Genomic DNA, 24489 nt, shown 5'->3' with positions numbered 1-24489 from the left:
CTAGAATATATAAAGAGTTCAGCTCAATAACAAAAAGACAGACAACCCAATTACAAAATGGGCAAAAGAGTTGGACAGACACTTCACAGAAGAAGAAATACAAATGGCCAAAAGGCAAATGAAAAGATGCTCAACTTCCCTGGCTATTAGGGAAATGCAAATCAAAACCACAATGAGATATCATCTCACACCCACCGGAGTGGCCATTATCAATAAAACAGAAAATGACAAGTGCTGGAGAGGATGTGGAGGAAGAGGCACACTTATCTTCTGTTGGTGGGAATGTCAAATGGTACAACTGCTGTGGAAGGTAGTTTGGCGGTTCCTCAGGAATCTAAGTATAGAATTGCCATGTGAGGGCGGGCCACGGTAGCTCAGCAGGTAAGAGTGCTTGCCACCCATGCCCGAGGACCCGGGTTCGATTCCCGGTGCCTGCCCATAAAAATAAAAAAATAAAAAAAAAAAAAGGAATTGCCATATGACCCAGCAACACTATTGCTAGGTATCTCCTCAGAGGACATGAGGGCAAAGACACAAACGGACATCTGCACACCAATGTTTAAAGCAGCGTTATTTACAGTTGCCAAGAGCTGGAAACAGCCCAAATGTCCATCAACAGATGAGTGGTTAAATAAGCTGTGTTATATACATAAGATGAAATGTTATGCAGCTGTTAGACAGAATAAAGTGATGAAGTATGTAACAACACAGATGGACCTTAAGGACATTATGCTGAGTGAGATTAGCCAGAAACAAAAAGACAAATACTGTATGATCTCACTGATATGAACTAACATTAATGAATGAACTTGGATAATTTCAGTTAAGAACAGAGGTCATCAGGAGATAGAAATAGGGTAGATATTGGGTAATTGGAACTGAAGGGATACAGATTATGCAATGGGATTAATTGTAAAAGTTCAGAAATGGATAGCACAATACTACTTAACTGTAATAGACACTGAGTGAAGCTGAATGTGAGAATGATAGAGGGAGGAGGCCTGGGAGCACAAATGAAATCAGAAGGAGAGATATACGATAAAGACTGAGATGATATAATCTAGAGATGCCTACAGTATAAAATGATGGTGACTAACCATAGAAATTTAAAAATTTTTGCATGAGGAAGAACAAAGAAATGTCGGTAATGCAGGGTGTTGAAAATAGATGATAATTAATATTTTAAAACTTTAACTTACGTGTGAGAATAAAGCAAAAAGTACTTATGTGGTACAACATTTATAATTTGACTAGTGCATTTCCTAATATAACTTATGTGGACAGCTTAGTTGAACACCATAAGTACTTGGAACCTTGAGAAGGGCATGAGATTTTGTAGGTTTGTCCAGAGTGATGCCTCGATAAATCCCAGAAGGATTTGAACAGTGAATGAAAAAGTATTTGCGAAGTCCACTTGGGGGAATGGTGAGAAAGGGAGAAAATTCAGCTTCCCCAAGTGGAGAATTCTTTTTTTTTTTTTAAATTTATTTATTAATTAAAAAAATAAACAAAATAAAACAACATACATAATCAGTAATTCACAATATCATCACTTAGTTGCATATTCATCTTTTCTTAGAACATTTGCATTAATTCAGAAAAAGAAATAAAAAGACAATAGAAAAAGAAATAAAACGAACACAGGAAAGAAAAAAAAAAAGATTATACCTACCATACCCCTTACCCCTTGCTTTCATTGATCACTAGCATTTAAACTAAATTTATTTTAGCATTTGTTCCCCCTATTATTTATTTTTATTCCGTATGTTCTACTCCTTTGTTGACAAGGTAGATAAAAGGAGCATCAGACACAAGATTTTCACAGTCACACAGTCACATTGTAACAGCTGTATCATTATTCAATCATCCTCAAGAAACATGGCTGCTGGAACACAGCTGTACATTTTCAGGCAGTTCCCTCCAGCCTCTCCATTACATCTTGAATAACAAGGTGATATCTGCTTGATGTATAAGAATAATCTCCAGGATAACCTCTTCACTCTGTTTGGAATCTCTCAGCCATTGACACTTGGTCTCATTTCCCTCTTACCCCTTTTGGTCGAGAAGGTTTTCTCAATCCCTTGATGCTAAGTCTCAGCTCATTCTAGGGTTTTTCTCAATCCCTTGATGCTGAGTCTCCATTCATTCCAAGATCTCTGTCCCACGTTGCCAGGAAGGTCCACACCCCTGGGAGTAGAGAGGGGTAGGGTGGTGAGACTGCTCGTTGTCTCATTTCACTCTTCCCCCTTTTGGTCGAGAAGGTTCTCTTAAATCCTTGATGTTAATTCTCAGCTCATTCTAGGGTTTTTCTCAGTCCCTTGATGCTGAGTCTCAGCTCATTCCAGGATCTCTGTCCCACGTTTCCAGGAAGGTCCACACCCCTGGGAGTCATGTCCCACGCAGAGAGGCGGAGGGTGGTGAGACTGCTCGTCATGTTGGCTGGAGAGAGGGGCCACATCTGAGCAACAAAACAGGCTCTCTTGGGGGTGACTCTTAGGCCTAAATTTTAAGTAGGCTTGACCTATCCTTTGTGGGGTTAAGTTTCATGTGAACAAATCCCAAGACTGTGGCCTCTGCCTGTAGCTTTGGTTGTCCACACTGCTTGTGAGAATATCAAGAATTCAACTTGGGGAAGTTGAATTTCTCCCCGTTCTCACCACTTCCTGAAGGGGGCTTTGCAGATACTTTTTCCCTCACTGACCGAATCACTCTGGGATTCATCGGGGCATCACCAAGTGGAGAATTCTTGATATTCTCACATGCAGTGGGGACAACCAAAGCAATAGGCTGAGCCCCCAATCTTGAGGTTTCTTCATATGAAATTTAACCCTAAAAAGGATAGGCTAAAATTAGGCCTAAGAGTCACCCCCCAGGAGAACCTCTTTTGTTGCTCAGATGTGGCCTCTCACTCGGACAACACAACAAGCAAACTCACTGACCTTCCCCTCTCTACAGGGGACATGACTCCCAGGGGTGTGGACCTTCCTGGCAACGTGGGACAGAAATCCTAGAATGAGCTGGGACTCAGCACCAAGGAATTGAGAAAACCTTTTTGACCGAAAGGGGGAAGAGAAAAATGAGACAAAATAAAGTGTCAAAGGCTGAGAGGTTCCAAACAGTTGAGAGATTATCCTGGAGGTTATTCTTATGCATTAAATAGATATCACCTTTTTAGTTAAGGCATAACAGAGGATGGAGGGAACTGCCTGAAAATGTAGAGCTGTGTTCCAGTAGCCATGTCTCTTGAGGATGATTGTATAATGATATAGCTTTCACAATGGGCTGTGTGATTGTGAAAACCTTGTGTCTGATGCTTCTTTTATCTACCTAATGGACAGAATAATAAAACATGGATTACAAATAAATAAATAATAGAGAGAACAAATGTTAAAATAAATTTAGTAGCTTGAAATGCTAGTGATCAATGAAAGGGAGGGGTAAGGGGTATGATATGTGTGAATTTTTTTTTTCTGAATTGATGCAAATGTTCTAAGAAATTATGATGAATATACAACTATGTGATGAAAAACTGTTCATACTGTATGTTGATATGTTTTATTAACAAAAATTTTTTAAAAAATGAATTGACCATAGCTATGAGGGTCTATTTCTGAGCTCTCATTTTGATTCCATTGATCAAAATGTCTTATTTTTATGCTAGTACCATGCTGTCTTGACCACTATGACTTTATAATACGCTTTAAAATTAGAAAGTGTGATACTTCTCAATTCATTTTTCTTGGCTATTCAAGTATTCAAGGCCCCTTACCCTTCCAAATCAAATTGATAGCTAGCTTCACCATTTCTGCAAAGTAGTCTGTTGGAGTTTTAATTGGTATTGCATTGATCTGTAGATCAGTTTGGGTAGAATTGACATCTTAACAATATTTAGCCTTCCAAGTGATGAGCATGAAATATCTTTCCTTTTATTAAGGTCTTTGGTTTTTTTTTTAGCAATATTTTGTAGTTTTCTGTGTATAAGCCCTTTACATCCTTGGTTGGATTTATTTCTAGATATTTGATTCTTTTAGGTGCTATTGTAAATGGAATTCTTTTCTTGATTACTTCCTTGGATAGTCCATTACTAGTGTATAGAAACACCATGGTTTGTTGTGTTTTTTTTTTTCATTGAGAAATTTTCACACACACATACAGTCCATACATGGTGTACAGTCAGTGGCTCACAGTATCATCACATGGTTGTGTATTCATCACCTTGATCATTTTTAGAACATTTGCATCACTCCAGAAAAAGAAATAAGAAAAAAAACCAAAACATACATACCATACCCCTTAACCCTCCCTCTCATTGACCACTAGTCTACCCAATTTTTTACCCTTTGTCCCCCACTGTTGTTTATTTATTTTTATCCTTATTTTTTTACTCATCTGTCCATACCCTGGATAAAAGGAGCATCAGACACAAGGTTTTCACAATCACACAGTCACATTGTAAGAGCTATATAGCTTATACAGTGCTCTTTAAGAATCAAGGCTACTGGATCACAGCTCAACAGTTTCAGAAACTTCCCTTCAGCCACTCCATTACACCATAAACTAAAAAGAAATGTCTGTAAAATGCGTAAGAATAAACTCCAGGGTAACCTCTCAACTGTTTGAAATCTCTTAGCCACTGAAACTTTATTTTGTCTCGTTTCTCTCTCCCCCCATTTGGTCAAGAAGGCTTTCTCAGTCCCATCATGTTGGGTCCTGGCTCATCCTAGGAGTTCTGCCCCACATTGCCAGGGAGATCTGCACCTCTGGAAGTCATGTCCCACGTAGGGAAGGGTAGGGAATTCATCTGCTGAGTTGACTTAGAGAGTGGCCACCTCTGAGCAACAAAAGAGGTTCTCTGGAGGTGACTCTTAAGCATAATTATAAGTTGGCTTAGCCTCTCCTTTATAGGAGTAAGTTTCATAGGGATGAACAAAATTGAAGGCTTAGCCTATTGATTTGGTTGTCCCTGCTGATTGGGAGAATATCAGGAATTCTCCAAATGGGAAGTTGAATATTTCCTCCTTTCTCCCCAGTCCTCCAAGGGACTTTGCAAATACTTTTTTTATTCACTGCCCAAGTTATTCTGGGATATATCAGGGCATCCAGCTAACCTGTACAAGCTAATAAGATCTCAGGCCAACATTCTTTGTAGTTATGGTGTTCTGCTAAACTGACTGTACAAGTTATATTAGAGTTCCCTAGAGAAACAATATTAACAGGATATCAGTAAATATAAGATTTATAAAAGTGTCTCATGCAGCCGTAGGAGTGTAAGAGTCCAAAATCTGTGGGGCAGACTTCTAGCTGGCAGCTCCAGTGAAGGTCCTCAATGAACTCTCAGGAGAGGCTGGATGGGTGAAGCAGAAAGAGCAATTATCTCTTCTGAATCCTCCATAAAAACCTCCTGTTGATTAGATTAAGCATCACTCATTACAGCAGACATTCCCCTTAGCTGATTGCAGATGCAGTCAGTTGTGGATACAGCCAAAATGTTCATGATTTAAGTCCATGAAATGTCCTCACAGCAATAGACAGGCCAGTGCTTGCCTGACCAGACAACTGGGCACCACCACCTGGCCAAGTTGACACATAAACCTGACCATCACACAAGTTAAATTAAGTAATATGCTACCCAGGATATAAATTTTGCAACAAATGAACATATCTCCCTTTGGTCTCACACAGAAGTCGAAGTTTCAAAATATGGACCTATCATCCTTTACTCTGTATTGTGATTTACCTGAGCCCTATGCAGATCAGCTTCATCAATATCACTAGTCGAAGTCTGATCACTTTTTCAACAGTTACTGTATGGGCTAATACTACCATTTATTTTTACATGTTGAACTTATATTTTGCCACTTTGCTGAACTCGCTTATTAGCTCAAATAAGCTTTTCTATTGTTTTTTTTCTGGATTTTCTAAAAATAGGCTCATGTCTTCTGCAAATAGTGACAGTTTTACTTCTTCCTTTATAATTTGGATGTCTTTTATTTCTTTTTCTTACCTAGTTGCTTTAGATAGAATTTCTAGCACAATGTTGAATACCAGTGGTGACATTGGGCATCCTTGTCTTGTTCCCAGTCTTAGAGGGATAGCTTTCAGTCTCTCACTATTGAGTATGATATTAGCTGTGGGTTTTCATATGCCTTTTATCATGTTGAGGAAGTTTCCTTAAATTCCTACCTTTTCAAGAAAGAATGTGAAGTTTTGTCAGAGGCCTTTTCTGCATCAATCAAATTCATCATGTGGTTTTTCCCTTTTAATTTGTTAATGTGGTATATAATATTATTTTCTTGTGTTGAACCTCCCTTGCATATCTGGAATAAAACCTACTTCATCGTGGTTTATAATTCTTTTAATATGATGTTGGATGCAATTTGCAAATATTTTGTTGAGAATTTTTGCACCTGTATTCATTTGAGAGACTGTTTTGAAGTTTTCTTTTCTTGTAGTATCATTATATCTGGCTTTGGTACTAAGGTACTGTTGACTTCCTAGGCTGAGTTAGGTAGTGTTCCGATAAAGTCTGAGCAGGAATGGTGTTAATTCTTCTTGAAATGATGGTAAAACTCAGCTATCTGATCCTAGGCTTTTCTTTGTTGGTTTTTGATGATTAATTTAATCTCTTTACTTGTGATTGGTTTGTTGAGGTCTTGTTTCTTCTTGAGTCACTATGGGTTGTTTGTATGTAGGGAGTTGTCCATTTCAACTGTGCTTTTCTAGCTTATTGGCTTACAGTTGTTCATAGTAACCACTTATGATCTTTTTAATTTTTTCGGGGTCCATGGTCATGGCCCATCCTCTCATTTCTGATTTTATTTATTTGTACTTTCTCTCTTTTGGTCTTTGTCACTCTTGCTAAGGGTTTGTTGATTTTACTGACCTTCTCAAAGAACCAACTTTTGGTTGTATTGATTCTCTCTTTTAAAATTCACCATTTCATTAATTTCTGCTCTTATCTTTATTATTTCTTTCCTTTTGCTTGCTTTGGGATTATTTTGTTGTTCTTTATCCAATTTCTCCAGTTGTTCAGTCTTTAATTTGAGTTGTTTTCTTTTTTAGGGTAAGCATTTAGGTCTGTAAATTTCCCCATGAGTACTGCCTTTTCTGCATCACATATGTTGATATGCATCACATATATGTTGTGTTGTTTTTATTTGTAAATAAAAAGATATTTGCTAGTTTCCTTTGTGTATCTCCTTTAACCCATTGATTTTGTTGTGTAACATCCATCTAGTTATAAATTTTCAAGATCTCCACCTGTAATTAATTTCCACATTCATACTTTTGTGGTCAGAGAAGATACTTTGTATAATTTCAGTCTTTTTAAATTTATTGAGACCTTTTCTGTGACCTAATACATGGTCTATACTGGAAAATGATCCAGGTACACTGGAGTAAAATGTATATTCTGCTATTTTGGTGTGCAGTGTTCTGTATGTGTTGTTAGATCTAGTTCATTTATCATATTATTCAAGTTCTGTGTTTTTTTAAATCTTCTCTCTAGCTTTTTTATCCTTTGATGAAAGTGGTACATTGAAGTCTCCAACTTTTATTGTAGAGGTGTCTATTTCTCCCTTCATTTTTGTCTGTGTTTGCTTCATATATTTTGACATAGTGGTTAGGTGCATAAGTATTTAGGATGGTTATTTTTTAAAATTTTTTATTGACAAACCAAAACAATATACAAACACGAACATTATTAACATACAAACATTCCATACATGGTGTACAATCAGTGGCTCACAGTATCATCACATAGTTGTATATTCATCACCAATTTTTTAGGATATTTGAATCACTTCACAAAAAGAAATAAAAAGAGAAAAGAAAAAACCCATACATTACCATACCCCTTACCCCTCCCTCTCATTGACCACTAGTATTTCCATCTACCTAATATATATATATTTCTTTTTTAAAAAAATTATTGTTAGGTTTATTGAAGTAAAACTTACATGCAGTAAAATATATTGTTTTAGGTTTACAGTAATCACTTCTAGCAAATTATACAATAATTTAACTACCACTGCCACAATCAATACATAAAACTGTTCCATCACCCAGAAAATTCCCTCATGCCCCTAGTCAGTCCTACTTCATCTCACTCTCAGCAACCACTTATAGTTTTGCCTTTTCTAGAATATCATAGAAATATCATTCCAGAATATCATATCATACAGTGTATAACCTTTGAGTCTGGCCTCTTTCACTTAGCATAATGAATTTGAGATCTATTCATGTTGTTGTATGTATCAGTACTTCATTCTTTTTTTTAATTTTTAAACTTTTTTTTTGACTGTATGGTATAATATATATACAAAGCAAAGAATTAAAAAAGCAATATTTTCAAAGCATTCTTCAAAAAAGTCGTTACAGGATAGATCCCAGAGTTTGGCATGGGCTACCATACAATCCTCTCATATTTTACTCAGTATATTTTAACGTTTGTTCTCCCTATCTTTTTTCTTATACCCCTTACTGCTCACTTTCATTGGTCGCTAGTATTTCAATCTACTCAATTTATTTTAACATTTGTTCCCCCTATTATTTATTTATTTTTAATCCATATTTTTACTCATCTGTCCATACCATTAATAAAAGGAGCACCAGACACAAGGTTTTCACAATCACGTCACATTGCAAAAGCCATATCATTATACATTCATCTTCAAGAACTTGGCTACTGGAACATAGCTTTACAGTTTCCAGCACTTCCCTCTAGCTTCTCTAATACACCTTAAACTAAAAAGGGGATATCTATATAATGCGTAAGAATAACCTCCAGGATAACCTCTCTGGTTTGAAATCTTTCAGCCACTGACATTTATTTTGTCTTTTTTCTCTCTTCCCCCTTTCGGTCGAGAAGGTTTTCTCAATCCCTTGATGCTGAGTCCCAGCTCATTCTAGGATTTCTGTCCCATCTTGCTAGGGAATACCCCCGGGAGTTATGTCCCATGTAGGGAAGGGAAAGGCAGTGAGTTTGCTTGCCCTGTTGGCTGAGAGAGATAGGCCACATCTGCGTAACAAAAGATGTTCTCTGGAGGTGACTCTTAGGCCTGATTTTAAGTAGACTTAGCTTATCCTTTTAAGATTCATATGAACAAACCCCAAGATTTAGGGCTCGGCCTATTGATTTGGTTTTCCTCACTGCTTGTGAGAATATCAGGAATTCTCCACCTGGGGGAGCTCAATTTTTCCCCTTTCTCGCCATTCCCCCAAGGGAACTTTGCAAATATTTCTTTATTCACTGTTCAAATCACTCTGGAATTTATCAGGGCATCACAGTGGACAAACCTACAAAATCTCATGCCCTATTCAGGGTTCCAAGTACTTAATAGTGTTCAGTTAACTTGTCCATATAAGTTATATTAGGAAATGCACTAGTCAAAACATAAATTTTGTACCAAATAAATATTTTTTGGTTTAGTCTCACACAGAAGTTGTTTTAAAGTATGAATGGCCATCTATTTTCAACACCCTGCAATATTGACATTCCTTTATTCTTCCTCATGCGAAAACATTTTAATTTGTACATTTAGTCACTATCATTGTACACTCTGGGCATGAGGATTATACCTGGATTATACCATATGATAGTTAGTGCTTCTTGGTGGATTGGCCCTTTTATTAGTATATAATATTCTTCTTTGTCTCTTATAACAGCATTTTTTTTTTTGCATGGGCAGGCACCAGGATTGAACCTGGGTCTCTGGCATGGCAGGCGAGAACTCTGCCTGCTAAGTCACCATGGTCCGCCCTCTTATAACAGCTTTTGATTTACAGTCTATTTTGTCCAATATTAGCATAGCTGCTCAGCCCTCTTTTTATTACTATTTGCATGGATTATCTTTTCCATCCTTAATCTTTGAGTCTGTTTGTTTCTTTGGGTCTAAGGTGAAACTCTTTAGTAAACACCATATAGTTGGATTGACTTTTTAAATCCATACCACTAGTCTATGTCTTTCGGTTGGGGAATTTAATCTTTAGCGTTTAGCATTATTATTGTAAAGGCAAGACTTCTGCCATTTTGTCTTTTTAAAAAATCTCTTGTATTTCTTTGTCTTTCTGTTCCTTTGTTGCAAATACTTTTTGTCGTTACCCTGGGGTTTATATTATAAAACCTAAGTCAGTAATCCACTATTTTAAATGTTAGCTGTTTAACTTCAATAGCATCCACATCCTCTTTTCCCATATCTTTCCATTTCCCCTTTTTGTGTTGTTTTGTCTCACATTGCCTCTGTATTTTGCATGTCTATTATCAGGAAATATGATTGTTTCTCATTTAATCTTATGTTTACTCTTTTAGTAATTAAAGAGTGGAGGTATGATATGTATTGAAGGTACAGTATTATTGGGCTTTGCATTACACAGTTACCTTTACTTCTGTAAGCCACTTTCTCCTGACTTTTCCTTTCAACATGAAAAAACCCCTTTAGTCATTCTTGTAGAGCAGTTATTTTGGTGATGAACTCTTTCAGTTTTTCTGTGAATGTCTTAAACTCTCCCTCTTTTCTGAAGGGCTGTTTTGACATAAAGAATTTTTGTTTGGCAGTTTCTCTCTCAGGACCTTAAATATACCACTACCTTCTCACCTCTGTGGTTTTTTATGAGAAGTTTTCACTTTTTTAGGATCCCTTGTATGTGACGAACCATTTTTCTCCTGCTGCTTTCAGAACTCCTTTTTCTTTGGCATTTGACTTTTTTTTATTTTTTGTTTTTGTATGCTGTGTGGTGGGGGTCACATTTCATTTTTTTTCCCACGTGAGTATCCCCTTATTGCAGCAATTATTTGTTGAATTTTTGTTTGGTTTTTCATTTTGTTTTGTTTTTCTTGTTGGTTTGGGAAGTGCATGGGTCAGAAATTGAACCTGGGTCTCCTGCATGACAGACGAGAATTCTACCACTGAACTAACCCTGAACTCCTGCATTTGATGTTTTGATCATCATATTTCTTGGAGTACATCTATTAGAGTTTATTCTGTTTGGAGTACATTGTGTTTCTCGGACTTGTATGTTTATTTCTTTTGTAAGTGTTGGGACATTTTTGCCCATTATTTCCTTAAATATTCTCTCTGCCCCTATTTGCTTTCCTTCTATTTCTGGAACTCCCATGATATGTACCTTTGTATGCTTCAAGCTGTCATACAGGTCCCTTATACACTGTTCAGCTTTTTTATTTTTTTCTATCTACTTTTCTGATTATATGATTTTGATTGTTCTGTTTTCTAGTTCACTGATTTTTTCTTGTGCCTGTTCACATCTGCAATTATATGCCTCTAGTGTGTGCTCATGTGTTTTAAGATTTAATGTACATTTATTCTTAATGTGTGGAACATATAAAAATTTTATACTAAATAAATGATATTCTTTAAGCCATAAGAAAAGGAGGATTTTACATTGTTTTCTTTTTTTTTTAAGAGATATGATACTATATTATCTTGAAATACAAATGTGAATTCTCATCACTGTATAATCTTTGAATTTGTACTTCTTTCTTTAGTTGTATTTTTTCTTTTTTGTCTATACTGGTAACCATTTTCTGAATTAGTCCATATGCAACCATTTCCACATCTTGATTCATGAAGCAAATTGTGGTCAGCTGCCCTCCCAAAATAGAGCATGAGTTTATATATACAGAAACCTGTATATTATCCTCTTTTTTTGTTTTTTGTTATTTTTTGGTTTCTTTTTGTTTTTTGTATTTTTCCTTTTGTTGGCAGTATAGCCTTAATGAAAAATAAATAAATGAAAATTAAAAAATTATTCAGATCTACCATCACTTTGTATTTACCGCATCATGAAAAAGAAACTTAGAATTTTATAATAAAAAAAAAGGGTATGTTTAGTGTACAACTTCTATATATATTACAGCCCATAGGGAGTAAAAAATATTTTAAAAATGATGAAAGAAATTGTGAGGAAGTATCATGTGGAAGGTCAAACCGTAGGCTGCAGACAGGGTAGTAGTGGTGAAGGAAGCGTTATGTTGCTTATTGTCAGGTGTGTATTTTCAAGCTTGAGACATTGTTTTTGCTCCTAGCCTAAAGGAACCATTTTCCTGTGGAGAAACCAATATCATATTATACTGTTGACTGCTGACTGACATACTTCCTTGAGCTCCTGTGCCTATATCTCTAGAAGTTTCTATTGCACAGAGCTTTGAGTGATGGGATACAGAGCTTTTCCTTATCTGAAAAAATGAAACTTACAGAAAATTAATAATTTTTCACTTTTTGCCTCAGTTTGGTGAAATACTCCCATCTTGACATATTTTGCTGCAACCTTTTTATGGTCAGTTTGCTCAGTTTTCCCTCCTGCTCCTGTCAAAAATACGTGGAGTAGAGCATCAAAAAGAAAATCTATGAAAAGCAAAAAGTGATGTTTTAAGGCAGTAGACAGCAACTTTGGTTAAAAACAAAACAAAATGAAAACAACAACAACAGAAGGATGTACTTATACACACAGATAGCAATACTGATTTTATAACTGTTCAAATTTGACAAATAGTGAATGGGGCAGGCAGAGAAGCAAAGATTTTCTTCTCTTTCTTCCAACACTGGATAAATAACAGAAAACAGTTCTGTGTGAGCCTTTACTCTGCATTCACACATGCTTGCCTTCTCACTTAGTTCATAACTGCCCAATCCTAAACAGTACATCAGAGATGACAGATGCTACCAGAGAGTTCAGGACAGCCAGTATCGAGATACCCAATGATCGAGCCTCATGGAAAAGAAACTCTGAATGGTTCTAGTATGTTGTTATTATGCCTTTCACCATTATTAGGTTTCTTTTAAAACATTCTCATTCTTTTTGTTTACATATTGTCTTCTTGATATCCTTTATCTTTTAGCTCTATATCCATCATAGTTCATTTCTATCCATAGTTTCCTTGGTGCCCTTGAGTTGATTTAGGAGACTTATTTGAACTTCTTTGATTAGTTGTTCCTAAGTCTATGTCTTCTCTGACGTTTTAGTTTGTTCCCTTGACTAAGCCATATCTTCCTGTTCCTTAGTATGGCTTGTAATTTTTTGATGCTGTTTGGGCATCTGATTATTTTGATGTGCTCACTCCTAATGTTGGTTTCTCCCTTTTGCTTAGGGTTTTATTATAGATTGGTTTTGTGATAAGGTTCTTTTGACACGTGGCTCAGTTTATACTGAACTGTTAGAGCAACTGTGTTTAACTGTTCAGATTTTCTCAAGTCTTCTGCACCCGTTTCTTGTCCTGAATATGTGTGTAACTTTTAAGATTGCCCTTTTATGTGCAGTTGTTTCACCTCGGGAGGTTTCTTTCTTCTCTTCATTTTCCAGGAGTCCTGGGCTGTTCTCTTTGTTTTTGTGCAGTTCCTCCCTAACTCCTGTGATTTGCTCAGCTGCTCTTCTTCACTCAGTTATCCCTTTTCATTACTATTTTCCCATCTTCCCTTACAGAAGCTCAGTTTTTCCCTTTTTCCTATGAGGCTTTTCAGTCTATGGTCATTTCCACATTAAGATATCCTGCTCCAGGGAGCCAAATTAAGTCAGGGCTTAAAAACACCCATTTTTTTCATTTCATTTGCTCTAACAATTAGATACTAGGTGGGGTGTGTTCAACTTTATTAACAGTTCCTCTTATTTCCTGGGGCCTGTTTTTTTATGCACACTTGCCAGTAACCTAGTCCTATGTGGCTTTGGGTTCCTTGCGTAAATGTGTATGGGGTTCTAATTCACTGCTGTGAGTGGCTCTGTGATCTGTCACCATGGCCAGAAGTACCCAGGCCTGAGAGCTTCCATTGTGTGACTCGTAAGCGACCCAGGACCAAGGGAAGAGGAGGGGTCTGATTGGCAGGTCCGAGTTGCAGATTTCCTACCTTTTTTGTTTGTTTGTTTAAACAACAGAAATTTTACTGTCTTACAGTTCTGGAGACTAGAAGTCCACAATCAAAGTGTCATCAAGGCCACACTCCATCTGAAACCTGTAGGGGAGAATCTTTCCTTGGCTCTGATAGCTTCTGCTTACCTTCTTTTTTGGTGTATTTTTTTTCCCCTTTGATTCAGTGTTTGTGGAGTCCTGCCTCAATCTCCATTGTGACATCTTTGTCTGACTTGCACAAACTCTTGTCACCTTAATTGTTTTCTCCTTTACTTAGCTGATGGCAGCATTGGCTGCTGTTGGGCCTCCTAATCCTCGGGCAGATCCAGAATGCTGCAGTATTCTGCATGGCCTAGTTGCAGCAGTGGAAACCCTTTGCAAAATTACAGAATACCAACATGAGGCTCGTACTCTACTAATGGAGAATGCAGAACGTGTTGGAAATAGAGGACGGATAATTTGTATTACTAATGCAAAAAGGTGAGAGGTTGATCACAGTTATTGTTTTACTGAGGGACTTTTAATGTTCTGTTGGGGGTTTATTAAAAAAACAACAGGGCAAACATATTATCCTATAAGTATATTTCAGATGATCTTTCTGAAAAAAAATTTCTTTTAATCTTTTTAATGTTAAGGCTGAGTTTATCAAAGTTTCAAAATAAAGACTCATGTCACTGAAATTTACTTTCATTGTTGTCACTTTGCCTGTTTTTTTCTCACTGGATTTTCACTGATTGTGTTGTAAATGAGCCCCAAATTATTAAAGTCAAAATAATTTTGAGCCTATAATAAGATATTACAGCTGTGAATAGTGTTTTTAACTTTTTCTCTTACTGTTTATTCCTTTAAGTTTGCTGTGTTTTTTATGTCATAGTGATAGTCATGTGCGAATGCTTGAGGACTGTGTCCAAGAAACAATTCACGAGCATAACAAGCTTGCTGCAAATTCGGATCAGTGAGTATACTCCATCAGCAAAGTAAATTTGTTCCATTTTATAGTTATATGTATTTTCATTATAATTCTTTCTAATACTCTTAATCATAATTGGCAGGATTGCCTTATATTCTCTGCTGTCTCAAAAGAATAGTCAAAAATTTTGGTTCATTACAAAGTTTTATTCCACTTTCCCTTTTATTTTAGAATTCTTTTCTTTTTTTTTTCTTCAAATAAGGAAAGGTGATTAGAAGAATATATAATTAATATCCAAATATTTAAATTTATGATGTCTATTGACTTGAAGGCTCGCTTTTGTACTTTGTATAGCAAACGTGTGAGATGAACAAATTGTTGATGGCATTATTCTGTGTGAATAACTGAAAACATAACTAATTGCAATGTCTGAATTTTAAAAAGTAGAAAAAAAGGCATAGAAGGCCTTTTTGGGAAGATTGTAATGGACACTCTATATTAGTTTGAGCTATTATTAATTCTCTTAGATGGTTAATGGCTTTATGGTTATAAGGAGAATTATTCTGATTAGGAGACATGCTGAGGTGTTGAGGAATGAAGTGTCATATCTTCTGCAACTTACTGTTAGCTTGTTTAGTAAAAAGAAGAGTGTGCATCTAGTTATCTATATGCAGAAAAAGCAAATGTAGCCAGTAGTTAGTGTAGGTGAAAATATATGGGTTGTATATAGTTTCAACTTTTCTGTAGATTTGGAAGTTTCAAAATAAAAAATTAGGGGAAACAAATTCTGTATTCTTGGAAATAACTAATTATGGGTAATGGTTAACATTGCCTGATGTTGTCCTTAATGAATTTTAGTGGTGGGGAAGTTAATGCATGATATATCTTCATTTTCTTTATGGCAATTATCTATTGAAAATTGCGCTTTATTATTAAAATTTTCCCTTATAAGTATCCTTTAAAGTCACAGAAAATTATCATTTTTCACATTTGAATTAATCCATGTAAATTGTTAAGTGTTTATACGAGGGTAGCAATTATGTACAATGTTTCTAAATGTTTCACTCTTTTGTTAGATGATGTTTGCTTTTAGAGATACAGTTTTAGTGTAATTCAAGTTTTAGTAATTTAACTTCTTAAATTCCGTGTAATTGAAGTTTTAGTAATTTAATTGCTTAAATTCCTTAAGTAGTTTGTTCCTATATTCTAAGTTAAAAGTTCCTCTCAAGTCTCATGCAGATTCAGAAGTGTGAGTTGGTCTTGATCCATACCTACCCGGTTGGCGAAGACAGCCTTGTGTCTGATCGTCCTAAAAAAGATGTAAGTTTAGTAGTAATTGGAAACAGTATCATTGTGAGTTATTAATAATAAATGTTTAGAAGAATTAGCATCAAAATGATCACATTGCCAATATTTTCTGTCAAGAAAAAATTTGAAGTTTTCAAAGAAACCAGTATGGTAAAACATCTGGGGTGAGTCTTTCTTGTAATTATAGATTTTATAGTGTTTTTTGTTTTGCTTATTTACTGACATTTGTTTATTTTAGTTGAATGCATTGCAATACTATACATGGTTTGTATTATTCCTAAAATTTCAGTTAAATTTAATAAATCTCATTTACTTTAAGGACTACTTTTATTCTATAAAAATTTCCCCCTTTCAAATAGAAGCAATATTCTCTTTAGCAAAAATACACTCCAGTAATAAAGAAATTAATTTTACTCATCCAGAACAGGAGAAAACTTAATTTCCAACCTTGGTTTAATTTTTTAAATAAATTTGAACAATTTTAAAGGAAAAGATGATTTTGTTGATTGTTCATGAATTTGTATCACGTAAAATTCTCCATCAGTAGTCTATGTTTAGAAATATAGATGTATACATTTATATAGTTACATTTCATGTGTAATTATTTTCTGTACTTGTATCATGTAGCATTATTTATTTAACATGTCAAGTTTGCCCTAGTATTACCAAATGAGTCTATGAATTCTTTGAAGTGACATTTTAAAGTCCTTGTGTTTTTGGGTCGTAATTTTGGATGGTTTCCAGTATTAGCCCCGTTTGTTAACTTTTTTTTTGCCTCTTTTGATAACATGGCTATATGTTGTCTATACTTCTGATAAATAAAAAAATTATGTACAATAAATATTATTGCCTTGGAATGAATAAAATTTGTTTTAAGTAACTTTTGGCTGCTTTATCTCATTTGTTGATCATGAAATGAGATGTCTGTGGTGATTTCCACATTTAATAAGCACTTTAATCTGATGGGTATTATCCTCTTCAACAAAAATTATTTTTCCTATAATATTTCTTTCTGTGGGCCACCTAAAATCTGTCTGAATCAAAAGATATTCTATTCTTAAGTTTCAAGAGGACAGGGACTATTTTTGTTTGTTCACTAACAAACCTAATGACTCACACTGTCTAACATAGAGTTAGTGCTGCTTAATATAAATTTGTTGAAGAATGAATACATGAAAATTTGTTGCTAAATAAGTATCATGGTTAATTTGTGGGCTTTTATTTTTTCCAAATTTTGAAATTTGATTGTATGTGTATAGTAAAATATTTAGTGCAGTATTACAGTGTATTGATGTTGTGTGAATTATTTTTCTTCCATCTTTTTTTGTAGTTGTCCCCAGTTTTAACCAGTGAAGTCCATAGTGTTCGTGCAGGACGGCATCTTGCTACCAAATTGAATATTTTAGTACAGCAGCATTTTGATTTGGCATCAACTACTATTACAAATATTCCAATGAAGGTAGGCAGGTTTTTTTCTTGTTATTTTGAAGCTCTGCTTTGCTTTTTAAAATTATTTGTTGATGTTGATATATGTTATTTATTTTAATTGAATCTTTAATTTTTCTCTTTATATCATATTTTCTGTATTGCTAGCCTACGTTCAGTATCTTTGACCAGGTCAGTAAATATTGGAAAGCACCAAGAAAGGATCACAGAACAAAATGCTTTAATTTTCTTCCTTATAAGAATATGCTGTATGAGCTTTTTTAAAAATTATGATCACATTGTTTTCATTAAAATGTTATCTTTATCTTAAATTATTACCTTTTCTGTGATTCTTTTCCTGAGAATTGTGTTACTAGATTTTATTTACTTTGTGTATTTTAATGTGTCTTTTATTTCTTATTTTCATTTTGTCCACTCACTATAAAGGTGTTTGTAACTAATAGGTTCTGAATAGAAAAAATAGGTCATAGTTTAAATTAGTTTATTACTCTCTGGCTGAAAAAACATATATCTGAGCCTTAGGATTTACAAATGGATTTTCTTAGGAATCTATTACTACCCGTTCATTTTCATTATGTTATCATCAAGTTCTCTGAGCCAGCACAAGGCCTGGCCCATAGTAAATGTTAAATTAGTTTTATTGATATTGTATGAATTATGTCTATAAATGCAAGTAAGGGTGTCAGTGTATCTAAAAGTTTTAATTGGTTTTCTTCTATATTTCAGTTTAATTCTTTGGTCACCGTTCCATAAACACTGAATCACATCATGGAATCTTTTCAGTATTAATTTCTTCCTAATGCCATTGACTGATAAAAACATTGTAACCTTTTATCTGGTAGAACGGTTTGGGTGCAGAAACAATTGACAAATAAAGTAGCTTAATTGGTGTACTTTAATTTATATAATTTTATATTAGTTATGAGAAAAGTAGTCCACAGGTGACAGATACCTTAACTTTGACCGTATTTTTGTGCTACTGGTATGATTCTCCCTCTAATCTTTGTATTTTTTGTTAAATATATAATATTGGAGTTTCTCTCTACAATCTAGTGAAAACAAGTTGCTAAGCTTGTTTATTAGTCTGTATTTGCTACACTGTATAAATGGTGTTTGTTAATTTGCTGTAGGTATTTAAAGATGCTATTTTCTTTTACAACTATTTTACTTCGAATTTATGTAAACTATTTTGGTTATATTATGTATATATAAAGTATTGACAAAACAATGCATTTGGAATTTTAAAAATTTTCTAAAACTTTGGGATTAATCATCTGACATAACATAAGGGACATAAAGTAAGAGAATCATTAAGTACTTTATTATTTACACAGAGCAAATAATTTTCTATAGATTTCATATTGCTGTGGAAAACTATTGCATCTTTAAATAGATTAATTACTGAGCATTATTATAGCTCATTATTGTTGGATGTATTTGATCTCATTTAAAGCAAAATTAATAATAACTTCATTATTTTGAAAATAAAATGTTATTTTAAATGTTTTAAATTTTGCTTTAAGGAAGAACAGCATGCTAATACATCTGCCAATTATGATGTGGAGCTGCTTCATCACAAAGATGCACATGTAGATTTCCTGAAGAGTGGTAAGTGAAAGACGCTTGAAAGTATTCTTTTGTAAGATCTAACATATAAAAGTATTTAACAGCTCTAAGAAGTACTTTAATAAATAAACCTGATTGACTTTTAAATTCCTCCTTTTCCAAACTTAGTTGACTATTAATGGCTATGGAACTAATTGTTCAATAGAATTTACTTCGGGAAAGACTAGGCTAATGGTGCAGATATTGAGAAAGATGGCCATTACCGTAATGCTGTAGCTTGTCTTTTGCAAGCAAACGAAATGGAAAAGAAAGGGAAAAGATCTGAAAAGATGATAGATAAAATCAGTTGTTTTGAAATTTAAATCAGTTTTTTTCCCTCAAAAAATTATTTCAATTAGTAGATATCATCTTCAGAACTATACATTCTGCAGCTGTTTTAGCCTGGGTAGGGAAGAAGACTTAAAGGTAGGAATTAAGAGTTTAAGTGAAAACTCTGCCACCAGCTAGCAAGTCCCAGATGTTTACAGACTTTATGTTTTGCAGTATTATAATAAAGATGCTGGATTAGATGAATTGTAATATTCCATTCAATCTTAACATTAAAGTATAATACCATATTCATCATAACATTTGTTATATGTCTAAGATATATAATGAACTATCCTTTCATGGATTGTTGGCAGGAGAAAAGTTAAGATAAATGGATCTGGTAATGTTTAATAAAGAATATAGTGAGCTCTTTTTTTTATAGTCAGTATCTTTTTATGTGCTTATTGGCCATTTGTGTATCTTCTTTTGAGAAATTCTGTTCTGGTCTTTGCCCCTTTTTTGGTCATTTAAAATTTTTTTTCTTTTCATTAGAGAAATTGTAAGTTAAAAATATATATAATAAAATAGAGCTCCCATACCCACCCCCTTCACCACCACCATGGTTTTCCCTGTTAGCACCTTGTGTTAGCATGGTTCCTTTTCCACAATTGATGAAAGACTATTATGATTACATTATTCGTTATTAGCCAGTTTACATTAGAGTTTACTGTTTGTGTTGTATAATGCTGTGGTTTTAAAAATGTTTTTGTTCTAGTAATACATATACAACCTAAAAATTTCCCTTTTGACCACATATAATTCAGTGGTGTTAATTGCATTCACAATGTTGAACTCCATAACCATCGTCCATTACCAAAACTTTCCATCATCCCAAATAGAACTGTATCAACTAAGCATTGACTTTCCATTCCCTACCCCTAGCCCAGCCCCTGGTAGCCTGAATTCTAGTTTCTGACTCTGTGAATTTGCTTATTCTAATTATTTATCAGATCATATGATATTTGTCCTTTTGTGTCTGTTATTTCACGCAAACTGTCCTCAGGGTTCATTCATGTATTCACTTGTCATGATTTCATTTCTTCTTAAGCTGCATAATATTCCAGTTGTATGTATACACTACATTTTGTTTATCTATTCATCAGTTGATAGATACTTGGGTTGCTTCAGTATTTTGGTAATTGTGATAATACCACTAGGAACATTGTGTACAAATACTTGTTCAAGTCCCTGCTTTTAGTTGTTTTGGACAAATACCTAGAAGTGGGATTTAAGGGCCATATGGCCATTCTAGACTTCGCTTTCTCAGAAACTGCCACAAACTATTTTTCATAGGATCTGTGTCATTTTACACTCCCACCAACGGTGAACAAGTGTTTTTATTTCTCCACATCCTCTTCAACACTTGTAATTTTCTGATTTTTTTTTTTTTTTAGTAATGGCCATTCTAATGGAAGTGAAGTGGTATTTCATTGTGATTTTGATTTCCATTTCTTTGATGGCTAATGATGTTGAGTACCTTTTCATGTGCTTTTTGATCATTTGTAAATCTTGTTTGGAGAAATGTCTATTCAAGTCTTTGCTCATTTGAAATTTGTCTTTTTGTTGTTGAATTTCCAAATATTTTTTCCCATTCTCTAGGTTGTCATTTTACTTTTTTGATGAAGTAAAGAAAGGGCACAAAAAATTTTAAATTTTGATGAAGTTCTATTTATGTATTATCTTTTTTTCTCATGCTTTTGGTATAAAATCTAAGAAACCATTGCCTAATACAAGGTCCTGAAGATGTTTCCTTATGTGTTCTTTTTAGGAGTTTTGTAGTTCTGGTTTTCATATTTTATATTGATCTACTTTGAGTTAAGTTTTGTATATGGTGGAGGTAGGCGTTCACCTTCATTCTTTTGCATATGGTTATGCAGTTTTCCCAGCACCATTTATCAAAGACTCTGTTCTTTCCCAGTTGAGTAGACTTGCACTCTTGTAAAAAATCAGTTGGCGTAGATGCGAGGACTTATTTCTGAATTTCAGTTTGATTCCATTAGTCTGTGTGTCTGTCCTTGTACCAGTACCTACTGCTGTGATTAAGTTTTGAAACTGGGAAGCATGAGTGCCTGGATGCTCTTTTTTCAGCCTATTTTTGGCTATTCAGGATCCCTAGCTCTTCTATAGGAATTGGATAATTATCTTTTCCACTTATGAGAAAAAGGCTATTGGAATTTTGGCTGAGATTGCATTGAATCTGTAAATCTCTTTGAGTGGAATTGACATCTTAACAATATTTAGTTTTCCCATCTATGAACATAGGAAGCTATGTTTTCTAATTTTTTACATCTGTTTAAATATCTTCCTAGATATTTTAATCTTTTATTTATTATTGTAAATGGATTTTTCCCTTCAAATTGTTCATTATTAGTATATAAAAACACTGCTGAGTTTTGTATGTTATTCTAGCACTCTGCCACTTTGCTGAATTTGTTTATTTAATAAGTTCTACTATCTTTGTTATGGATTATTTCTATATATAGGATCATATCATCTGCAAATGGGAGATGTTTTACTTCTTTCCAGTTAAGATTCCTTTTATTTCTTTTTCCTGCCTGGCTGCTCTCTTTAAAATTTCCAGAACTATGTTGAGTAATAGTGGTAAGAGTGGGTGTCCTTGACTTTTTGATAATCTCAGAAAGCTTTCAGTTTTTCACCATTGAGTATGTTAGTGGTGGGTTTTTTCATAAATGCCCTCTATCATGTTGAGGAAGTTTCCTTCTATTCTACATTTTCTAGCTCTTTTTATCAAGAAGACATGCTGGATTTTGTCAGGTGCTTAGTCTGTATTGATTGAGATGATAATGTGTTTTTTTTTTTTCCTTCGTTCTATTAATATGGAGTACTACTTTATTTGATATTCATCAGTGAAGCCATCTGGTTCTGGACTTTTCTTTTGTGAGGTTTTTGATTACTGATGCAATATCTTTACTTCTTATTGGTCTCTTGAGATCTGCTAACTCTTGAGTCAGTGGAGATAGTTTGCATGTTTCTAGGAGCTTGTTGGCATGCAATTGTTCATACCTTCTTATAATCCTTTTTATATCTAGTGGTTCCTAGTAATGTTCCCTCTTTCATGTTTCATTTCAGATTTTAGTTATTTGTAGCCCCCTTTTCTTTTTTTTTTCTTCTTCTCCTTTTGGTCAGTCTAGCTAAATGTCATTTTTATTGATCTTTTCAGATAACCAACTTTGGTTTCATTGATTGTTTTTTTAAATTTTTCATTTCATTTAATTGCTCTTTAATCTTTGTCATTTCCTTCCTTTTGCTGTCTTTTGATTTAATTTGCAGTTAATTTTCTGGATCTTCCAGTTATGAGTTTAGGACTCTGATTTGTGATCATCTTTTTTAATGTAAGTTTTTAGAACTATGAATTTCCCTCTTAGCATGCCTTTGCTGAATCCCATTAGTTCTAGTATGCTATATTTTCAGTTTCATTCATCTTAAGGTATTTCCTAATCTTCATTGGTATTTCTTTTTTGACCTATTGGTTATTTAAGAGTGTATTGTTTAGTTTCCACACACATATATATATATATATTTAAGCTCTTTGAGACCATATTTAGGACCATTTTCTTAAAGTCTTTGGTGTGTTCCAGGTTTGGTCCTCTTTGTTGATGTTGTGTAATGTTTTATCCTGCATCTTCATATGGGTATGGGCTATCATTTCCTCTTTCTTTGTATGTTTTGTAATCTCTTGTTGCAACCTCGGTGTTTGATTTTTTTAAGGTTGATATCTGGAATTTAGACACTGAGGCATCTGTACCTTAATGTTGTTTTCAGGTAGTATTCTGAAAAAGATTTACTTGAATGTCAGGGGCTTAAAAAAGAAAAGAATAAGAGAAAACATCTTTCCCCAGACTTTACAAGATTGGTATCTGTGTGTGTTTTTCTTCAGAGTCTGTCCATACAATGAGTTTAGAGAGTAGCCCGCTGCAAGTGTAGTCTTTTCTGCATCTGTACTGAATCCTGATCATGTGCCTGTGAACCTGGAAATTCCCTTGTTTACATAGATCCATGTGTTCTGTTTTCCCTAGGAAACTGTACTTCCTTACAGTCCCAGGCACCACACTATATGTCCCACAACCAATAGTCCTTTGCCCCAAGCAGCTGTGATTTGACTCTGCATGTCAGAATGAATGTACATCATTTTGTATGAGAATAATGCGAGCTGCCTACATAGGGCAAGTTTTGGGATGGTGAGCCTGTGACAGGTGTCCTGGTTCAGTTCCTTAGGCTGTGACCGGATTGTTACAGACGTACAGGCACCCAGTATGTGCATGAGTATTATTCTGCTTCCTCCCAAACTGAGACCAGGGACCTATACTCAGAGTGTGGGCCAGCTCTGATTGGGCATGGGAAGGGGCCAGGAGGCTGTCTATGTGTAAATTGCTAGGCACCTATGAGCTAGTATCAATTTTTAAATAGTTTTTAAAATTTAGGGAAAATGTGAAAAATATTCTTTGTGACAAAATATTTCTTTAAAATAGTTGTGATTTGACCTTTAATTGTCTGCATGGTATATGGTTTCTGTATATAGTTGTTCTAGTTTGCAAGCTGCTGGAATGCAATATACCAGAAACTGAACGACTTAAAAAGGGGAATTTATTAAGTTGCAAGTTTATGATTCTAAGACTGTGAAGATGTCTCAGTTAAAGCAAGCCTATAAAAAATGTCCAATCTAAGGCATCCAGGGAAAGATAACTTGGTTCAAGAAGGCTGGGGGTTTCTTTCTCAGCTGGAAAGGCACATGGTGAGATCTGCTAGTTTTCTCTTTAGTGGTTTCCTCAGGGCTCTGTCTATTCTGTTGACTCTGTTGGTTCCAGTGGCTCTAGTGGTTCAAGGTTTTTCCCAAATGGTTCCCTCTTAAAGGGTTGCAGTAAGCAGCCCTACCTTGAATGGGTGGAAACACATCTCCATGGAAACCATCTAATCAAAAGTTACCACCCACAATTCGGTGGGTCACATCTTCATGGAAATAATAAAAACGATTCTACCCAGCAATACTGAATGAGGATTCAAGGACATGGCT

The 24489-nt window shown here is 34.7% G+C and overlaps 1 protein-coding gene across 5 annotated transcripts in view; it reads left to right on the top strand.

The window, feature by feature from the left end:
• Nucleotides 1–24489, top strand: part of INTS13 (integrator complex subunit 13) — a 44849-nt gene that overhangs the window by 5173 nt on the left and 15187 nt on the right. For all 5 annotated transcript variants that reach the window (XM_077170367.1, XM_077170368.1, XM_077170364.1 and 2 more), the window contains exons 4-8: nt 14136–14338; nt 14733–14813; nt 15998–16088; nt 17407–17535; nt 19046–19130. In XM_077170367.1, coding sequence (XP_077026482.1) covers nt 14136–14338; nt 14733–14813; nt 15998–16088; nt 17407–17535; nt 19046–19130 — 589 coding nt within the window. The remainder of the gene's footprint in view (nt 1–14135; nt 14339–14732; nt 14814–15997; nt 16089–17406; nt 17536–19045; nt 19131–24489) is intronic.

Source organism: Tamandua tetradactyla, chromosome 7, assembly GCF_023851605.1.
Source record: "Tamandua tetradactyla isolate mTamTet1 chromosome 7, mTamTet1.pri, whole genome shotgun sequence".
In the NCBI taxonomy this organism is placed as follows: Eukaryota; Metazoa; Chordata; class Mammalia; order Pilosa; family Myrmecophagidae; genus Tamandua; species Tamandua tetradactyla.
The sequence above is the reverse complement of the archived record's forward strand: the minus strand, read 5'-3'. Positions and strand labels throughout refer to the sequence as shown.